Consider the following 20,933-nt stretch of genomic DNA (forward strand, 5'->3'; position numbering starts at 1 on the left):
GCCCGTACGGGCCAGTCGTGTCCGACTCTAGGGTTGTGCACTCATCTCACTTAAGAGGCCGGGAGCCAGCGCTGTCTGCAGACATTTCCGGGTCACGTGGCCAGCGTGACGAAGCTGCTCTGGCGAGCCAGCACCAGCGCAGCACACGGAAATGCCGTTTACCTTCCCGCTATAAAGCGGTACCTATTTATCTACTTGCACTTAGGGGTGCTTTCGAACTTCTAGGTGGGCAGGAGCTGGGACCAAAAGACGGGAGCTCACCCCGCCGCGGGGATTCGAACCGCCGACCATGCGATCGGCAAGTCCTAGGCACTGAGGTTTTACCCACAGCGCCACCCGCGTCCTATTATAGCTTAGAACTTGGCTAATTGAGAGAGACATCCAGGAAGTACAGGAAATGGATTGCTTAAAGATACACTCATATGTTTAAAGCACATTCCTCTGCAAAGAATAATGGGAATTGTAGTTTCCTCCTACATAACTACACCCTTAACAGGCTACAGTTCCCACGATTCCTTTGGGGATGGGATGTGCTTTAAATGTGTGGTGTGTACACAGCCATGGACCCATTCATGGAAGCTGTTTATCTCATTCACATTGGCTGAACATAAATACAGGTTGAGGAGGAAGCAGCAAAAGAATAAAAATAAATTATAATGAACATAATGCGATTATGGGTTTCTTTTTAGGGAACAGAGCTGTTGAAGTAAGTTCCTTATAAAAGAAAATGTTCTTTTGTGTTGTTTTCTAGGTTTACTTCCCGAACCAATGACTTCCCCAGTGCAAGATTCCGATGTGTCACCCTATTCACAGTACAACGCTGTGCACTTTTCTCCAGTGCAGCCTCCCGTTTCTTCGCCACCTTATTACTCCAGCTTTGGCTTCTATCCCCAACAGCCTGAAGAATGGTATTCGCCTGTAATGTATGAGTTCAGAAAACTACCCTCTGATAACTTTCCCCTAAAGGAGCCAGACCTCGAGGGAACACCTGTAGCCAAGAAGACTCGAATGGGTCCTTCAGGGGGGAGAACGAAAGGAGAGGAGTTGTGCGTGGTCTGTGGTGACAAGGCATCGGGGTACCATTATAATGCCCTGACTTGTGAAGGATGCAAAGGTGGGATGAACAAAATCATTGCAAGTAGAACAAGATAGGTTATTTTTGTGTGACCGTGTAATTGGCCCAAAGTAGTTTAATTGGTCTGAATAGGAAGTTCTGTTTGCTTTTATTGATCAGAAGAAGAGTTTGTGAATGAAGGCAGGGACTATGTGGTGGAGCCGTTTGTTATTTAGCAAAGGATTAGCAAGTGAGGCAAGGACTGACTACACATTGAAGTGAATGCACCCTATGGCAAGTTAGGCTGGTTGAAAGCTTCCCTTTCCTCAGTGCAGACATTTTGATCTTGTAATCACTTGGATTTCTAATGCATTCCCTTGCCAATGTTGGTGGAGTTCCTTGCCTGGAATGGCCGCCCCAATAATGTCAGTGAAGTGAGTGGACTGGCCTGCCCGTTCCTTTGTTCACAGAGATCTATGTGTGCGCAGAGCATCATTGCTTGAGGTAGCTCATAGTAATCTATTACAAATGGAATTGCATGTGACACAGTATTCCAAACTGAGAGACAAATATGCACGTGGTTCCTAGGAGATTTAGGGGAGCCTTGCTTAATAAACCAGATGATAAAGTATAGTGGTTAGCAGGACTTTTTTCAGTGGGATATCTTATAAACTTCTAGTGAGATACCATTACATATCTGAAATAAATTGGTGTATAAATGCTAACTGCACTTGCATCACCAAATGTTTTCAGTAAGACAGATATTCTATGGGATTGTATTTTATTTCTCACCTCAATAGAATGTAAGATACCTCTTTATCCAATCAACTCTTAATAAAATCAACCTGTTTGCTGCTAATAATAATGTGTGCAGGTACCATTTTTGCATTGATGATGAATTTTTGATAAAACATGGATTTTAAAAATCTGTTTAAGATAAAAACAGCAGATTATGATTTATTTTAAAAGTAGGAAAATGTTTTCAAAAGGCACTGAAGAACTCAGCTTTGAATCTAACCTTTCCCTTCCTTAATCTCCGTATGGAAATATACTAAACTCTAGGGAATTATGAAACAGCAACTATGTGGCTCTGAGTGAAAGCACCACATAATTTGCATTTCAAAAGTGGTCAGTGTCAGTCAAATATATTTCAATGGAGACTGTACACAAGACATTTTAGATGCAACGTCAAATGGACAGTGAAGTGCAAGGTTTTTGTTTTGTTTCTTTTTAAATAAAAGAAGCAGTTTTATTATTCTGCAATAAAAATGGTGGCTGGTTACTGAGAGGCATGTCTAAGCTGGGAATTATAAACTAGATACACTTTAGAGGTGGTATATTTCTGTTTTACAAAGGAGTGATATCCAGTGTTGTATGAGTTGGCTTCTTATGCAACAGGACTTCCCCTTGTCCCCCCACCCAACTGCTCTGGAAAGTCCCCCAACCATTGGGGACACATGGTGTGTGTGTGTGTATGAAAAGGATGGAGAGGAAACTGAAATCCTTTTGTGCACGCAGAAGACAATGCACTTCCAATAATAGGATGCTGGGGCCAAGTGACTTCATCCTGCCCTGCTTTTAGGAAGCACCAAATTGCCTACTTGGGAGAAAGAGCACTGAACTTACTGATCCCTTTTATAAACAGATTCCTGATTTCTAGGCTTTTACATATATTTCTGTTGCACACACATCATGATCCAGGCCTCCAGGTACCTGGATAATGGGAATATAAGTTCAGCTACATCTCTTTATCATAAGGGACAGAAATAAATATCCATTAAAGCAGAACATATGTTCTACTGGGTTAAAAGGTATTTGCGTTACTGAAGAGTTGATACTAATAAATTCATTCTTTTAAAACAGAAACTAGTTTCATATTGAGATCCTATTTTGCATGTATTGTTCTTTCCCTAGGCTTCTTCAGAAGAAGTATCACCAAAAATGCTATATACAAGTGCAAAAATGGAGGGAACTGTGAGATGGACATGTATATGAGGAGAAAGTGTCAGAAGTGCCGTCTTCAGAAGTGCAAGGAAGTAGGAATGCTGGCGGAGTGTATGTATAAATATATTTGCATTGCATAATCAGTGTCCCTTGATTCAATTGTGTCTCCTCTGAGTGTGAGTAAGCTTGGGCCTCACCCTGTGTAGTTTGCATTCCCATTTTGTAGGAGCTGCGGAAAGGGTAGTAAAACCCAAGATAGTCTTCAGGTTATGGTTGCATAGAGCTGAAGGTGCTCTCTCAGGGACCTCAGAGAGTGCAATAAAAACAATTTGGCAAACTGGGAAAGCAAAATCTATGTGATTTATTTAGTGAAGTGAACAATTCCATTCAGTCTTTTCTAAAAATGGGACAGTTGAACATAAGCCCAAGTCAGATCATTGGCCCATTTAACTCAGCACTGCTGACCCTGGATGACAGCAGTGCTCCAGGATTTCAGACTTCCCTACCTGCAGACGCCAGGTACCGGTACTCTACTGGTGAGCTACAGTCTCTCTTCAAAGGGGACTGCGTATATGAGAAGTAAAACTGAGTAATATGGTAGCAATATCTAAATAATATAGAAAACAGAGACAGAAGCCAGCATTTATTGAGGAGCATATTACAGAAGCTTCTTTAAGTGAGCATAGCACATCATGAGGCCTGAAAAGGGACATAGGTACTGACAGCTGCACTTAAGGAAAATGGATACTATAATAGGAAATAGCAGGATTGGCTGAAATACTTTGAACTGTAGTCAACTTCTTGGTATCCGTCTGTCTCAGGGGACAATGGAGGAGTGGGCCTTCAGGGGTGAAGTCAAACTGTTGGAAGGTTGCAGCACCTGCTGTGGCTGTAGAGACTGATGTGAGAGAGACATGTTTTGTTGCAGTCAACTGCTTTTGGAGCAAAAGGGGCACCCTGGTCTTTATTTTCCTAAGGACTGTTTTTGGGACTTACATCTGCACTACCGCCGCCACCATCTTATATTACTTATACCCAGCCCATCTGGCTGGGTTTCCCCTGCCACTCTGGGTGTCTTCCAACAGGAGATTAAAAATACATTAAAACATCAGTCATTAAAAAACTTCCCTAAACTTTAGAAGCCTTCAGATGTCTTCTAAACGTCAGATAGTTGTTTATTCCTTTGACATCTGATGAGAGGGCATTCCACAGGGTGGGAGCCACTACCGAGAAGGCCATCTGCTTAGTTTCCTGTAACTTTGCTTCTTGAAGTCAGGGAACCGCCAGAAGGCTCTCGACGCTGGACCTCAGTGTTTGTTAAGGACTGGCTAATTTGATAATCTGACTGGAAGCCTCTAGTAAAGGGATCCTCAGGTCTCAGTAAATATCTCTTCAAAACTCAGCAATGAACAAGAGACTGTTTTCTCTTCCTGATCAGTTCCTATTTGCACTCCCTAAGCCTTTCCTACGTTGACCATGCCCCGTTCAACATGCTAACATTTTATTGAATGCCAAGATTGGACACCTGGCCTCCCATCTGTTCTCAACAGAAGTAGTGTTCGAAGAGTCTCTTTGTGAGTGAGCATGGTGGTGGCTGATGTAGGTGGATTTTTTTTCTGATTGGGTGGGGCATGGCTGCACCATGTTGCGCTCCTGGCTTTTTCTTTTCTTCTAGATGCGCCAGTCATTTTTGTATTCTGCCACATTCCCACAGCAGACATTCTCTGACGGCTGCCCATTGCACTTTCTGAAAATTCTGAATGTGCCCATTGGTCCAAAAATGTTGGCAGCCCCTGCTCTAATAAATGCTTTGGCCTTTGTTAAGTTTCTGCAATATTGAAATGCTGACATTTAAGCATTTTCATGATCTAAATAGGTGCCCCCCCCCCAAGATCTGTTTGCTCCTTGGTGGAGTAGATGGGATGAGGAGGAGGAATATGGAGACAAGTTGTCCTCTAACTGTAACTCAGCAAAGGAGAAAAAAGTTGGATGTGCAGCTGCAGGTCTCCCACATAATATGTAGTTTGGTCCTTTAGACTCTCCATATTAGTTTAACTGTGGCATGAGAGCTATAGCTATACTTCAGTTAAAACTTCACCATGTTGCCTTTTGCAAAAATGCAAGGATGGGATTAAGGCTGCATTTTGTGTTCCCTATTGATAGCTCCAATCATCTTGGCACAACTGTAGTGTCAAACCAATTTAGGTCCCTACAGGAAATTAATCTACTCTGAGTTTTTAATATACTTCTATCCTCCAATCTGATCATGAGATGCTATATTAACTGTTAGGCTTTGTGGAAAACAACAGCCTCTGTCAGCGTTTGGAATTCATGCAAGAATTATAATATAATTAATCTTCCATTCTGCAAATTTAACAAACCACAGAGATCTTGAGAGATGCCCTATTTCCACCCAATGCATAAAACACACAAACAAAAGTGCTGCCAATGTGATAGGAACACTTAGTGAATCTGTAGGTGTTGCATAAAAATAAAACCCCACAGTGCTGAATCCAGAACCAGCTTTATCTGTTTTAGAGAGATGGAGCTGGGAGGGAGGACTACCATATTGTTGTGATGACTAATAATAGAATAAACTGGGAAAAATGGGCCATTGTAAACAATACGGACCAAGGATACTGGAAATGGAAACTTTTAAAGCAGCTGATCGTTTTCTAAGATTGTCTTGTGTGAAACAAAGACCAACAATAGGTGCTGCCACCTGAATCATCCTCTGCAATGGAAACCTGTACTTCATTACGATGAGGCTCAAATAACTCATAACTTAAACATAAGCATCTTCTTGTGAAGTACAGCAATGAGGACATTTTGCAAACTGCTTGCCTAACAACCCTGAAATAAGGAGTGGTAGTAGAGATATATTTAATTCAAGGTCTGCCAGAGTGTTTAATCTTTAAATTCCTATTTGTCAATTGACTTCAAGTGAAATGTTTTATTTGAAATTAACATCACCTTGGACTTTGCTTCATTGACTCAGACGACAGTGCTGCACTTTTGCTATATTGCAAAAAGTGAGAGAGATGAAGTAATCTTAGCAATGTTTATGGTTTTACTTGTGTGCTCCTGATTAGTCATGTATCACAGACAACTCAATGTATAATAATGTCATTCTATGTATGTAAAATACAGTTTTTAATCCAAAGCTGTATACCTAATTCAAAGAAGCAGAATTTGAAAACGATCTTCTCTCAAATCCACTTTGCACACTACAGAAGGAATAGGGAACCTACATCTCTCCATATATTGTTGGACTCCAACTCCCATCTGGAGGGCTGCAGTTTCTCCATCCTTGCATTACAAAAAATACAAGATTGTCTTAGAAGGCCTTCTCTTAGTAACCTGTGGAGGCCAGGAAGGTGGCTCTGGGAGAGACTCCCCTTGCTCCTGTAGCCCAATTATGGCTCTGGTTTTGAAGTGAGATCCTCTTGACAACTTTATTGCTATCCTTTAGGCACTACACAAAATCTGTTGGGCTTTTGGTGGGTAAAATGGGTTTGCTTCAGTCTTAGGTGTTTTCTTAACTGCTATTATTAATTATTATTATTATTTACATATGATTTTTGTCCACTGTTTTATATATTTTATTAAACAGCCATAAATGGCACCTATACGGTAGCATACACATTTTAATATAACAGATAAGAGTTTGTTCACCATGCGTTACTACGTGTCACTATAGTATATGGAAGGAGAAAGATGCACATCAAACAAACAAACCCGCATAAACACAATGTGCTGAGGTTCCAGTGTTTGCGTGTGGCATGTGTTTTGAGATATAACTTGCTTCTAAAACATTCCAATGTTTTATCTAAACCATTCCAGAGGCATGTGATAGACATATAGGAACAGCTTGGACGGGTTAAAGATGGTGAAAAACTCCACACATCATACAGCCAGTAGTGAAACGATGAAACTCAATGTCAAATCTAGTGCTTGCGTCATTATCATAAATACTATTTTGCTCCTTCAAGATATTTTAATCCTTTAAATTTCCTCTTCTTTCAGTGATAGAGGAAGCTTGCTTTCTATGATGCATAACTTTATAATATACAGGATATTAAAAGCATTCACCACTGAATTAGGTATTTTCATTGATATCTTCCTTAACAATATCTAGTCACTGAAAGAGGCTATTTTCCCGTTCTCTAGCCTCAAAAGTAGGGAACTAAGGTGACCCTGTTTTTTAAAAAAACTACTTTAATTTAAATTGTTATGATGATTCTGCCTTTGGATTAATATTTGCCTGCTTCTGTGTAGTGGTAGGATGTCATCTGAAGTTAAGGTAGATCTTATTAACACAATGTAGCAAAAGATGCAATATTCCATATTAAATAAATCATAGCCTTTCATACCATTTATTATTTCTGAACAGTAAAAAACATATTGTCATATATTAACTGTGTCTGTGGATGTTCCCTTGTCCAGTCTGTGGGGACAGCCAACCTTGACTCACATGATCATCTGGATGCATGGAGATAATCTGCATTTCACGTATGGAACTAACACTGTTTACCAACCTTTCTTCTGGTTAGTAATTGTTTCAGCTGAAATAATCACTCCGTATCTGCTCTACTTACTTAAAAATATTGGCATTCAGATTCAAAGAATAAAACATTAACCTTACATACTGTGTCCACGTGTCTTTATTCCCCAAGCGGGGATCGGGTCCTCGAATCACAATTTGGGAGGCTGTGTGTTTTATTCTTTAAATCTGAATGCCAATATTTTTAAGTAAGTAGAGCAGATACGGAGTGATTATTTCAGCTGAAACAATTACCAACCAGAAGAAAGGTTGGTAAACAGTGATAGTTCCATACGTGAAATGCAGATTATCTCCTCCTACTCCTACCAATTTTTTGTGCTCTATTAATACGAAAGAGAGAATTAAACACCACATACACACACATATACACATATACCGCTATTCATAAACAATCAGAGTAGTTTACAACAATTGTACATAAAAACAATACAATAAAAACCATATTAAAAAGTTAAAATAAAAATGAGCTAACTGTTATGAAAATATGTATTCTTAATTTCCTGCAAAGCCAGATGGAATGGGAAAGTTTTCAGAAGGCTTTTAAAAGTTGAAGCAGAAGACGCTTAGTATGAACATGGGCCAATTACACTAAAGGCTTGATTTCATGTTGTTTTCAAATGAGCCTCGCCAGCTTGGGGAACAACTAAGAAAACTTCTGCAAATGATCTCAGCGATTGAGCTGGAATCTAAGAGTTCAGGCAGTCTCTGAGGTACCTTCGCAAATGTAGAACTTAAACCATAGTCCCCTTTTTTAATCCAATCAAAAATGGTCCCCTACAGATATTGCTCCTCGTCCTCATATTTAATCTGTACCTAAGAGTGTTGAAAGACAGTTCACTATACATACACAGTTTAATGCTTTAATTTATTTAGGCAATTTTATATACTACCCTTTTAAAAAACCTCATAAAATAAAAACCTAAAATACAATCAGCATAAGAACAAAAGAACAAAACACTGATTGAAACAGTAGACTGAGATACAAAGGGCAGGGAGAATAAAAATGGGTTTGCATGTCATCAAAAGGCTAGTTACAGGTGTCACCAGATAGGCCTCTCTGGAAAGGCATCCCACAAGCTAGAACAATCAAAAGTACCATTTGCCTGATCATCTCCTGCCTCACTTCTAATAGCAGGGAAGAAACGCATGTAGCTTCCAGGCAGATTGACAGGCATTCCTTTCAGTACTTGGAATCTAAGCTGTTTAGGGCTTTAAAAGGTCAGCATTTGCAGCTTGAATTGGTCTCAGAATTAAACTGACAGCAAATGAAGTTATTTTAATACCACCGAGGTATGTTCCCAGCAAGCTGTTTCATTTAAAAGCCTTGCATATGTCTTTTGTACTAGCTGTGATGTCTTAACTGTCTTGAAGGGCAGTCCCGTGAACAACACATCTCAGTAGTCTAAGAGGTGACCAGAGCATGGATAGCTAGACTATCACTATCTAGGAGAGATTGTGCGTAGTTGTAATGCAAGCCTGAGCTAGTAAAATGAATGAATGCTCAAAGAATATATTAAACACATGTGGACCAATGTTTATGTGTAATGTGGCTCATACACATGTTGAAATGTCTGATGTATATATTCTTTATGCACAATGTTTCAGGTTTGTTAACAGAAATACAGTGCAAGTCGAAACGGCTTAGGAAAAATATATCACAGCCTGTAGATCAGACAACTGGTGAAGATACTGAGGGACCTGACCTGAAGCAAATGTCATCTACAACCAAACTCTACAAGGTAATAAAATTATTGTAACATATTGTTGTGTAGTTGGCTACAACTAATAAGCATAGAAGATTGCATGAGAATAATTACCTATTAGTAACTTCCTGATTTTTTTTATACATCAGTCACTGAGTTTGTTAATTATTTATTTATTTATGCAGATAGTTAAATATGCTATTTGACATTAAAGATTTGGTCTCTGTGTTCAGCCTTAAAGATCACACTGGAGAAGCATTGCAAGATGTACCGCTGTGGCTTATTTTCATACTTTGCAAAGTGCATTGCTTGCATTTAATTTGCGCGATTGTGCCCCAAAAGCCTTGTTAATGGTCAGATGTTCTTTAAGTATATTCCATCAGTTTCATGTTGTGGTTTGTGATTGTCCTAAACCATTGCCATCCCAGAGAGGGGACAGCTCAGGCAAGAGGACAGAGAGTCAGCTGGTTAGCTGGATCAGGGAAGTTTCAGTCTACAGTTCTACAAGTATTGGCTCATAAATCTTTTGGTCAGCTACCTCAGCAACTACCAGGGTTTTATAGCCTAGCCAAGAGAGTATTTCTGCAAGCTCTAGTGCTTTAGGGAACATATATAGTTTTCCAGTTGCTGGCTTCTTCTTGGGAGTATAATTCAGTGACCTACTTGAATGGGGAACATTTTCCAGGGCCTTCCTGCTTACCTTCTCAGAGTTTGTGGGCAGTAGTACTTATCAAAGTTTTAGTGCAAGGGATTCAGGGTCCAAGGTCATGCTTTAGAAGGATGGGAAGGTCATGCTTTAGAAGGATGGGAAGTGGGTTTGACTCCTTCTCTGAGCTTCTGCTGCTGGAGACACCGGTCTCTAATACTTCTCAGTCGAAGGCCATGACAGTGATGTAGCAGTAGGTGTGGTCCACCTGAAGTATTCATTTATTGGTGGAAGGTGTCTTACTATGGCTATAATGGGATCCCCTTCCCCTATATCAATGAATAGAATATGTAGTGCTGGTTTCGGAAAGACAATTGTCATCTCAAGTGTATGAATCTCCTGAAAAATGCATCTGTATCATATTCAGGTTTACATGCATATATAATTTAAGAATGCAATTACATTCATATATAATTTAGGAATAGCTGCTTCTGTTCTTGGCACCAAGAGGCTCAAATCTGTACAGTACAGTTTAAAATATGAGGCAGGGAATCTTATCCAGCTACTGATGCTTATGGTTTCTTATTGCCAGTATAGGAGAAAGTAGAACTAACCCCAGAACAGCAGAATCTTCTTCACTATATCATGGATTCATATAATAAACAGCGAATCCCTCCCGAAGTGTCTAAAAAGCTTGTAAGTATCCCATTTAATATGATAGATACATAAGCATTTCAGAATCCAATAATTGCTTGAAGCATTTCCAGTTTAAATTCTAGCAGTTCTAGAAATCGTCTCCCCTTGTAAAATAGTAAGGATTAATAGATATTGGGCACAAACCTGCTCTCCAAATACAGAGCGCTGAGTGTGGAAGTTCTGTATGCAGGTAAACAAATGCATGCAGGTGGGAGATGAAAAGACGGGCCACTTCATCTCTCACTTCCCCGCTTCCTTTCACCTGCCATTCAGCAAATGCAGCCTAATGGTGACAGCAGCATACAGAGGCCGCTGCCATTGAACAGCAAATACAGGACAAGTAGGGAGGAGAAAGGAATAGGTCAACCAAATCTACTCTTTTCCCTAGCTCCCCCTTCATGGTTTTCACTTCTCCTCTGGATTCAAGGGTGTTTCGGGCTCCACCACGTTCAGCTTCTTTTGCTTCTTTCTCCACGTGGTCCTGAGTTGGTACATGAATTTACAGGAGGTGCATTTGCTCTACGTAGTATGATGTGGAAAGAGCCATCACACTCCACCCATAGAAAGCAAGCCTGCTATTCTTCTTCACCTTGCGCAGCAACACTTGACCTCCAGCTCCTTTAAAAAGAACTTTAAAAAAACACTTGTTAAATGCTGTCAGTCTAGCATAATCAGTTTTCTCAACCTTTCATAACCCATATTATCTTGAGTCATTCAGCTGAAAGGAGCCACCCAATTCTAAAGTCTTTTTACGCACCATATCACAAATAAAGCTATTACTATTACTAGTACTATTATTATTAATAACAACATAATTCCATTTTAATGCTCAGTTGCAAGAGGAATTCAGCGCTGAAGAAAATTTTCTTATCTTAACGGAAATGGCCACCAGTCATGTACAGGTCCTTGTGGAATTCACCAAAAGATTACCAGGTATAATATGTTAAATACATTTGGCCTAACACTTCCTCTCTGTGTTTTGGTTAGACAGCTTCACTGCTGTATGTCTGTGTTGGTGTACTTGTTTTATTCACACCGAAAAAAAGGGGGGAGGGAACTACCTCCAAACTTAATCAAAAACTGGAAACTATCCTCAAAATTTAGAAACTTGAGCAGTTTACGATCAAATGTTCTATCACCATTAATTCAATTTTACTTAAGATCAAATGCTCTATCAACATTAATTCCATTTTACCATAAATTCACCATCAACATTCATTGCACTACTCCTTTGCAATGTACATGAGCACAGGTATTTGCCCCAGCAATGTACAGTCTGTTTTTTGTTTCTCCCTTGTTAACAAATAGTTTTGTGATATCCTTCAACTTGTTTGTGCCCATAAACCTCAAAAGCCACCTTTGCTAGATTCCTATTGTTAAGCCACCATTGCCCACCATTTGGTTCCATATGGATCTCTCAGTACAAGTGGACTGGATAGGTATTGGTACTCTTTCATTTGGCGCAGTGTTCTTCAGGCCTGAGTCCCCAGATGTTGTTGGACTACAACTTCCATCATCACTGACCTTTGGATAAGCTGACTGACCCATGTTTACATGAGTTGGCTTTAGGTAGCCCAGCTCAATGTCTGCTGCTGACATGCTTCTATTTTATTTTGATACCTCTGCCTGGCTTGGAAAAAATAGGACACATTCACAGACCTCTGTATCTTTTGGGGATCCATGTCAGCTGGCTGAAGGCAATCATGCTTCCTTTCAAAATAATTAGTAAAGAAATATACTGATAGTACTGTGCATGTTTGTTCTCTCATCTACATGCTGCTTTATATTTTCATTGTTCTATTAAAATCCCTTTTCGTAACCCCAGTTCCTTTTTGTAATATAAACAAAACCGGGGGTGAGGGTGGTAGTGAGGGAAACGAGGCCAGTGGCCAAATGAAAGCGCTCAGAACTACTCAATTGAGTCCTGAATGAGGATAATGCAACCAGCTCTCCTTTAGCTGAAGCAAGAATTTAATTTATAATATGCTAATCAAGTTGAAAGTAATCACCCTTGCAATCTTAAACAAGATTACAAGCATGTGCACGTGTGAGAAACTTGGATGGATTCTTGCCTGGTGGCTTGAGAAAGAAAACAGAATACACTCTTCAAACACAACTGTCCGTAATTAGATAGTCAGCTGGTCTTGTGCCAAATCTGCAGACGTGCCGACCATCTTTAGGTGCCGCCACCCTGCACAATATTCTTTGCTGGCAGAAAGATGCTGGCTACTGGCTTGATATTGTCACGCACTTTAATTCCAGGTTTTCAGACCCTGGACCATGAGGATCAGATTGCTTTGCTGAAGGGTTCAGCAGTAGAAGCCATGTTCCTTCGGTCAGCTGAGATCTTCAACAGGAAACTTCCTGTAGGACATGCCGACCTCCTGGAAGAAAGAATTCGTAACAGTGGTAGGTGCCTCTGATGGATAGCAAAAGGACTACACCAGTCCTTGAAATGCCAGGCAAAAAAAAAAAGCACCCATTTTGCGAATGTTACACACCTCAGTGTTGAGTAGCAAGCTTACTTAGTCAGCTTTGAGTCCAAAGGTTATCAAGTAAATGTTTAATCCTAAAAATATAAGCCCCAAGAATAAAACCGTTTCTTTGTAACCAACTATATTTGTTCAAGGATATGCATAAACAAATTAGGGCAATGAAATGTACTTCTTGCACATTCATTCCAATAAAACCATCTCACCCATTTCAGTTATTACTATGTAAAAAGACAGTACAAGGTCTACCATTGCTAATGTGTACCTTTGGGAGGGGAAGCCTAGATTAGTAAGGTAAAAGGGTTCATTTGGAATAAATTGCACTGAGTTACAGTGGATGGGTAAATACATTCATTATATATTTGGCTCTAAAAGAATGGTTAGATTTTGAGTTTAATGCTACGTGCGGATTGTTTTACAGTGTGCTTCTGTACCCAAAACACATTTTAATTCTAACAATTCTGCAGCAACTCAACACAGAGTTACTGACTTTCTCAAGGCCACCCAGTAAACGTCACAGCAGGGTTGGGATTTAAACTCATGTCCAACCTCAACACACCAACCCTTGCACTGTAATGGCATCATTACTAGGTACACACACGCAAAAGACTTCATCTTTTAATATATAAATGAGAGGGTAATAAGGTGTTAAGGTGTGTCGGTCAGATAGTCACACTCCCATATATGCTGCCTGTTTTGCTACCATGATTTCAAAGATAAAATTGCTCTTCCTTGGCTGCTGTCTCCCATCCCACCAAACCCCACTAGGACCAGGCATAATGCTGCAGTCCTATGCACACCCACCTAGAATTCAGTCCCCTTGGACACAATGAGGTCTACTTCTGAGTAAATATGCAGAGAATTCCACTGTATGCTTTGTTATGTCTCTAGAGGGTTTTTCAGCTGCTGCCCTTTCTAACATGTTACAGTCAATACACTGAAAAAGAATTATTTTGATGTATTTTGACTGCTGTATTTTCTCAGCCTGAATTGACATGCTGCCTGTCATTGGGCTGACCTATATAGCTTATCTGTAGAAAGAGAGATATTTCTCTCCAAAATGTTTCTAAGCACAGCTTTAAGGACATCTGATAACCTATTCTTTGTGGTCTATCTCTTGCTTCTGGAGATGTCTCCTAAATCCTCTAACTGGATCAGGGGTATAACTGATTGGATCATGGTTCTTGAGGAGGGGGAGATGCTTGCAGGTAAAAAGTAACAGTGCACAAGCTACATACAGTGAGTTCAGTCTGTATGCAGTAGCCTACATTTCCAAATTGTTTGCTTTTTTGTGTACTTCAGAATATAATGAGTGACAGCTGTTTTCTGGCTAAATGGCTCTGGTCCTTTCTGGTCCTTATCAGGCCATCTTTGAACAAGAGGAAGCATGCAGACTCTGCAGGGCAACTGTGATTATGTAGGCATCTTATGTTTGAACCAGCTCTCATTTGGTGGCCTGTTTTTAAACAGTGAGCAACCTTTTCCACCCCCACCCCAAGCTGGTTTTTATATTTTTAAAAAATAAGCAATTGGGGCCTAACAATTTCATTGTTCTGTATGGGACAATGACAATAAAGATATCGTATATCTAATTTTGCCTGTTTTCCTCTTCCCTCCCCCTCCCTAGTCCTTTTGTGATGTGTCTTTTTGTGATAATAGATGTTCAACAGGTGGCAGGCACTGTCTACCTGGGAAACTTGGTCTCTAGGATTGAAAATACCCAAACAAAACAAAACAGTTGCAATTCATGACAGATATATATCCAAGAATGACTAGAGGTTCAATACGCCTTACCTTTAACAGACTGTTCCCCATCTATTAGCAAGAGCTCATGCTAATCATAAATACTATAACTGTAGAATATACTTTCAATTTAAAATGAATCGTTTCCAAACTTTGAAGGAAAAATGTACAGGGATACTTCACTGGTTTGTGTTAAGATGGTTTTTATGTGAATATGAGTGTCAAGCTGTCGGCTCGGTCTTATTGTCAGGCTTTGAGAAATGCAGCTACAAAAGCTGAAAATATGAAAATGCTTCAGAATCACAGAGCTGTTTGCTGTTTTGTCACCTGCCACAGCGCTGACTCTGAAGCTTCTGCCATTTCTCAACATTTGCACTCTTCTCCCTCCCGTCGCAACTGTTTTGCATGACAATTTTGTGTGTGATAGATAAACTGGAATGGTTGCAGAGTAATGATAACCTTTCTGCACATTTATGCCTACACTGCTTCTGTTTTTGTTGTTATTAATGCAAGGCTACTGGCTTAATAGCTTGTGAGATATAATGCTATCTTGTCTACAGCCCTGAGTTCCTTTGCATAAACTGTTAGGAAAATATATTTCTATCTAACATCAAGACTCTCACCTACGCTAGCAACTCTTGTTACCTAATTACAGCATGTGTTTATTTTCACCAATAAAAACTTGTATCTATTTTCACTAGAATTAGAAAAACAGACTAGATCATCTTTTTGTGTGTGTGAGAGGGAGATATTTACTATATCAGTGGTTTAATTCCAATTTTATTTTTTTAATAACTCTGTGTTATCACTTTGCACATATTCTAGAAGCAAAAAAAGCAAAGAATTTTTAAAAAATCAAAGCTTTTTCAAAGCATATATTCTGGAAACAATCTAACACGCATGCAGGGGATTGCATTTTTTTAATATATGACATATTTCATTGTGCCTTACCATTACAAATTACAAGAGTTCAGTAAAGAAAAACTATAGTAAAATGCATATCAAAATAGCAGCAAGAGTCATAAAAACACAGAAATTAAAAAACCCGTTCCAGATGAGACAGTATGTAGGATTGGATCCAGACTGGGAAATACTTAAAAGTAAACCCATGGATTTGAGTGGGTCCACTAAGGATGACTAGGTCTGGATCCAACCCAAAATGTTTTGATTGCAAAAAACCTGGGTAAATATGAAAATCTTAGTTTGGCACCTAAAACTAATCAAATGGGGCACCTGTGTAGACAGCCCTGATGGAGGGTTTTTTTTGGGGGGGGGGCATGGTTCTCTTACACAAAAGATTTCTCTCTTATCACTGCCTACTGAAACTCTGGTGCGGGGGGAGGGGGCGTACTCAGAGAGACTGAGTAAATAGATGGTGCTGACAAAGCAGCATCAGTTTCATATGGGAACAAACAGCCACTTAAATACCCATGTCCCAAGCAGTGTGGGCTTTAACATTCAGAACCTAGCACCAAAAATATTATGTGAGCCCTAGTTGAGCCGCTGTTGAAAGGATCTGCCGAAGTTGAGATGCTGCCACACAAAAAGGCCTTCTCTTTTGTACAAGCAGAACCCATGTCATCAAGCGTCTCAGCTGGAGAAGCGTTTCATGCACTGGCAGGAGAATATGGGAGGGCGCACCTGCCTTCAGTAGCTTGGAACCCAAGTCACATAGGTCTTCAAAACAGGCACTGGCATCTTGAATCGGCCTGGAACCTTGGTCGTCGAACACCTCAATTGTCATATGTTTCGGCTCCTGAAAACTTTGAAGTAACTGCTCTGGTTTTTAAACGCAGCTTCCGTTTTGAGTTTCCCTATTGTATTGAGGCTTAAGCTTTCAATTTTCGGTTTTCGAACGTTTTGGAAGTCGAACGGTCTTCCAGAACAGATTACGTTCGAAAACCAAGGTTCCACTGTATAAGGCTACTCTTTGTAGAATGTAAAGAAATTTCAAAACAAATGTTTCCTGATGAAGAGCTGTAGCCTTGAGAAGTGTTGGAACCTGTCGCTTAGGAATCATTTTGTTTTATGCTGAATGTGACTCTGGGTCAAACATGTGCTGCGGGGCTGATCAGGACCAAGGGGAAAGTTTGGCTCATTGCCTGAGCAGTCAGTGAAAGCTTGGCAGAGCTTTGGGCAAGATTTATAAGGATTTTTAAAAACATATTTCTCACGATAACATTTAAATAAAACTGAAGTAAATTTTCTAATGAAGGGCTTTGGATTGGGAAACGACTTTGGTTAGATGAATACTGTGAAATTAACTATAATATAATGAGTAATTAACATGTTTATTTCCCAGTAAAACAAGAGCTCATTTATTCCTTGATTTAATATCCACCGGCAGCTTCAAACCTATCCAGATGAAAGATCTCTTCATCCATATTAACAATAGTCTTAGTCATAATTAATTAGTACGAAACATTCTTCCTCACAGCTGTTTTTCTTCTTTTCTTTTAATTTAAACATCCAGCTATAATAAGCACCCCGTCTTCAAGTACATAAATCTAAAACTTATTACTCCAAGAAGGGAAATTAAAATAGCATGTATAATAAAGAGCATAAGCCTGAAAGCGGAGATAAAATTTGACTTGTACCATAGAAGAAATAAAAATTTAATCTACCATTCATTTAAGACCTGACGCTACGGTAACACTGAGACAGTATTTTCATTGGGCATAATCATGGAAATCATATATATTACTTGGAGTAGTACAGATTTCCCTGACTACGTTGCATGCACTATTTTACGCATGGGGGAGAACCTTTTTTTTTTGTTTTGTTTTCTTTTGAGGGCTGTGGAGTGAAGTGGGCAGGTCCAGAGCTGGCAATGGGCTTGCAGTGGCCAAAGCAAAGTGTGCAGAGATACACCCTCTCTCTGCTACCCTTTTCTTTCCCTCCCTGCCACCTCATTCTCTCTTTCCCTCCCTGCCCGCCATGTGAGTCACCAGGGGAACAAGAGATTGCTCTTGTCAGAGACCTGGACTAGCCCATTGCAGAGGGCTTTCCCCTGCTTCTCCTTCCATCTGGCTTCTACCCCGTTTTCTCTTTCCCTTCCAGGTTTCCCCATCCAAGTGAAAGCAGGCTGGGGATTGTAGTAGACAGTCTAGGGCACAGACTGTCTACTACCCCTGCTGTATAGGAAGGGAACAGATCCTACAGGACGAGGGCTTGTTTGGCTAAGGAGCATAAGACCAAGTCCATTCAAAATATAGCAAAAGATACAAAATGAGTAGCAAGAGCCTACCGCTGATAGGCTCTTCACAAGGTCTGGGAGAGGAAATAAAATTATATACATTTAGCGATATATTTATTGATCCGATTATTGAATGGATTTGTGAGATCCATGTCGTCTCTTTAGATCATATGCATCTAAAGGCAGCCAGACGAAATAATGAGCAGGGAACAGGACATGGTCCTTCATAATCAGAGAGATATGAAGAGTTGTGAAACAGAACAAACAGGCACTGATTTTACAGTGGCAGCATATAGTGAATCAAGGCAAGAGTATTCAGATTTAAGCCAGCTCAGATTAAAAATATTTCTGCCAGTGCTTACAATAGCACAATAACATACCGGGTGGCTGTTTTTTAATCTGCAGTAGCACAACAGGTAGTACACCCCAGTCCAGCCACTTGTTTCTGTTGAAGCAAGTTTTTTAGAGGGTGTACACATCACCTGCAACAGCCTCCGTATAGTGTTTCACCTTCCCACCTCATAGCACCACAAGAGTCCTGACATGGGGAGATACAGTTTCCTCACCAGCTCCAGCTCTGGTGCAGGAATTTTCCAAGTAATGTATCAAAGCCATTTGGATAGTGGTGCTGCATGTTGGTGAGGCATAGAAGAGACAGGTATCAAAAGGCAGGTGCCATGTGGACTAGTACTCAGACTCGGCTTATAGTCCCACCTTGGACAAGGTTTTCAGCCCTTCCACTCTTCTCTTTACCCCTTCATGGACAGAAGGGGTGCACATAACACAACCATCATGTGAATTGGCCACCAGGAGGACAAACTGCCATCTTGTGCATGCTGCGTGAGCTAAGCGAGAAAATTCACAAAGCTCATGGTGCAGACTAGTGATTTGAGCAGATCCATATGCCTAGTTAACCTCAGGGGTGTGGGTTTGAGCCCCACATTGGGCAAAAGATTCCCGCATTGCGGGGGATTGAATTAGATGACCCTTACGGTCCCTTCCAACTCTACCATTTGGATTCTATATAATTCATTCACAATGTGGGAGAAAGTCCCAATGGGTCTTAAATCCTAGTATATTGTTTTAAGTGGTTTGTGTGCGATGCTTTTGGAAACAAACTGAAGCAGAAAAATTTGTCTTTACGTGGTATATTTCTCTGCTACAATAAAGAAGAAAAAGCCATCCTTTTTTAAAAAAACCAAATAGCCATTTTCTATACAGTAGACCCACAGCTTCCCTCTGATTTACTTATGCAATGGCAGCTTTGTATGAGTGGCAGGGAAATATGAAGAGCCAGCAGGGTCAGGGTATAAGTCAGAAAGTGTTATCCAAGATCTCCTGAAGGCCCCACAAGATCTCGGATGACCTTCTCAGAGGCAAGGTGGAAGGCTTAAAAAGTTCTTTCTGTGCTAGGTTTTCTTGCTGTGAATGGGAGTTTTTAAGCCCTCCACCACACTTCCCAGGCTCTGCAAATGTAGGAGCTGGTGTGCATAGGCAAAATCATCACACGGGATGGTTCCATGTTTGTGTGTGTGTGTGTCTTCCTGACTGTGTGATTTTGCCCTTGCACACCAACCCCTGCATTAAGTTGTGGGCCTACTGTACTTATACTCTGCTTGTACATGAAGCCTCCCGTGTTCTCTCAGTCAGGGAAGTGATCCACACTCACTTATCTTTAAAACTGCTGTGCCATCAGGTGTTCCTAGACCTTTTACGAGGCCCTAACAAAGTCCCTCTTTCAGTAAGAGTACAGCTCTCAATCATCAGACACTCAAATAAACTCGTTACAATAATAAACTGATGTTTTCTGGGCATGATATTATAATGACAGGAACAGGAGAAACATATTAACAGATAGTGGCTTGAGCTTTCAATTTTGCAACCTGAGTCCACTGAGATGAGGAAAATGAACTCTCAAGCAACCAAATTATCCAAACGTATTTCCCCTCTATTTATGAGACTCACAGAATAGGCAGTGGAGTAGCTGGTTACAAAGGCAAATAGCCCCCTCTTGTGGCTTAAAAAGGGTATGCAGACGAGTACTGTACAATGAAAGCAGAACAGGTCTGTGAATAAAGATGAATAGCTCTCTCTCTCTCTCTCTCTCTCTCTCTCTCTCTCTCTCTCTCTCTCTCTCTCTCTCTCTCTCTCTGTGTGTGTGTGTGTGTGTGTGTGTATACACCTGATACATACAAATTTTCCCACTGTGTGTTCTTCCTTAGGTTTCAGGCTGTTGCTTAATTTGGGTGTTGAATCATGCTGAGTTTCTATTACGTTGGATTGCAACATAATTCTAATGTTGTGTTTGTGCTTTACTCTGTTTCTCTCTTTATTCTCCTTTCCACTTGATAAGGATAATGATTAATAGTTACTGCCAAGGCGTACACAGGCCCTATGAGGCCCCTTATTGTCATGGGCCTCATTGACGCTTAAAATGAAATATGATCTCTTCCTTTATAAGCCTTTCAGTTTTAGGACTATATCTGCACATTACTCATGATTAGAAAATGCATCTATTTTGGACTTGAAATGAATTGGAAAATCACCACATACTTGAAACTTGATGTGCTTCGGAAACAAAATTCTCCCCATCTTGGCCCCAATACAGATATAGTCAGTTTCAGTCACATTGAAATCTGTAGAATAGTGGGTAGACATGGCAGACGACACAGCGATTTCTCCAAAGCAGCTCTTTATTTTGTAAGTTGGAACAGAACTGAACAGCAAACAGCTCAGCCGGCCTGCTTTTATAGGCAGCCGGCTGTCAACATTGTAGCAACAACAACCCAGGGTTTCCTGCCTAAAATAACTGACGTGGACCTGAGTGAAAACTATCTACAGTATCCCCCTGCTGGCCCAGGGTGAGAACTTCAGTACATAACAAAATCCATAGCA

General features: G+C 40.3%; 1 protein-coding gene across 10 annotated transcripts in view; it reads left to right on the plus strand.

The window, feature by feature from the left end:
• The window catches only part of NR1H4 (nuclear receptor subfamily 1 group H member 4), a 32,291-nt gene that overhangs the window by 8,805 nt on the left and 2,553 nt on the right, over positions 1-20,933 (plus strand). For 7 of the 10 annotated variants that reach the window (XM_028745819.2, XM_028745821.2, XM_077934866.1 and 4 more), the window contains 6 exons: positions 752-1,114; positions 2,969-3,109; positions 9,168-9,301; positions 10,509-10,607; positions 11,441-11,540; positions 12,870-13,016. In XM_028745819.2, coding sequence (XP_028601652.2) covers positions 752-1,114; positions 2,969-3,109; positions 9,168-9,301; positions 10,509-10,607; positions 11,441-11,540; positions 12,870-13,016 — 984 coding nt within the window. The remainder of the gene's footprint in view (positions 1-751; positions 1,115-2,968; positions 3,110-9,167; positions 9,302-10,508; positions 10,608-11,440; positions 11,541-12,869; positions 13,017-20,933) is intronic. The other 3 variants (XM_028745829.2, XM_077934870.1, XM_077934868.1) reach the window with 2 other exon arrangements.

The sequence above is a fragment of the Podarcis muralis genome, chromosome 10, assembly GCF_964188315.1.
Source record: "Podarcis muralis chromosome 10, rPodMur119.hap1.1, whole genome shotgun sequence".
In the NCBI taxonomy this organism is placed as follows: domain Eukaryota; kingdom Metazoa; phylum Chordata; class Lepidosauria; order Squamata; family Lacertidae; genus Podarcis; species Podarcis muralis.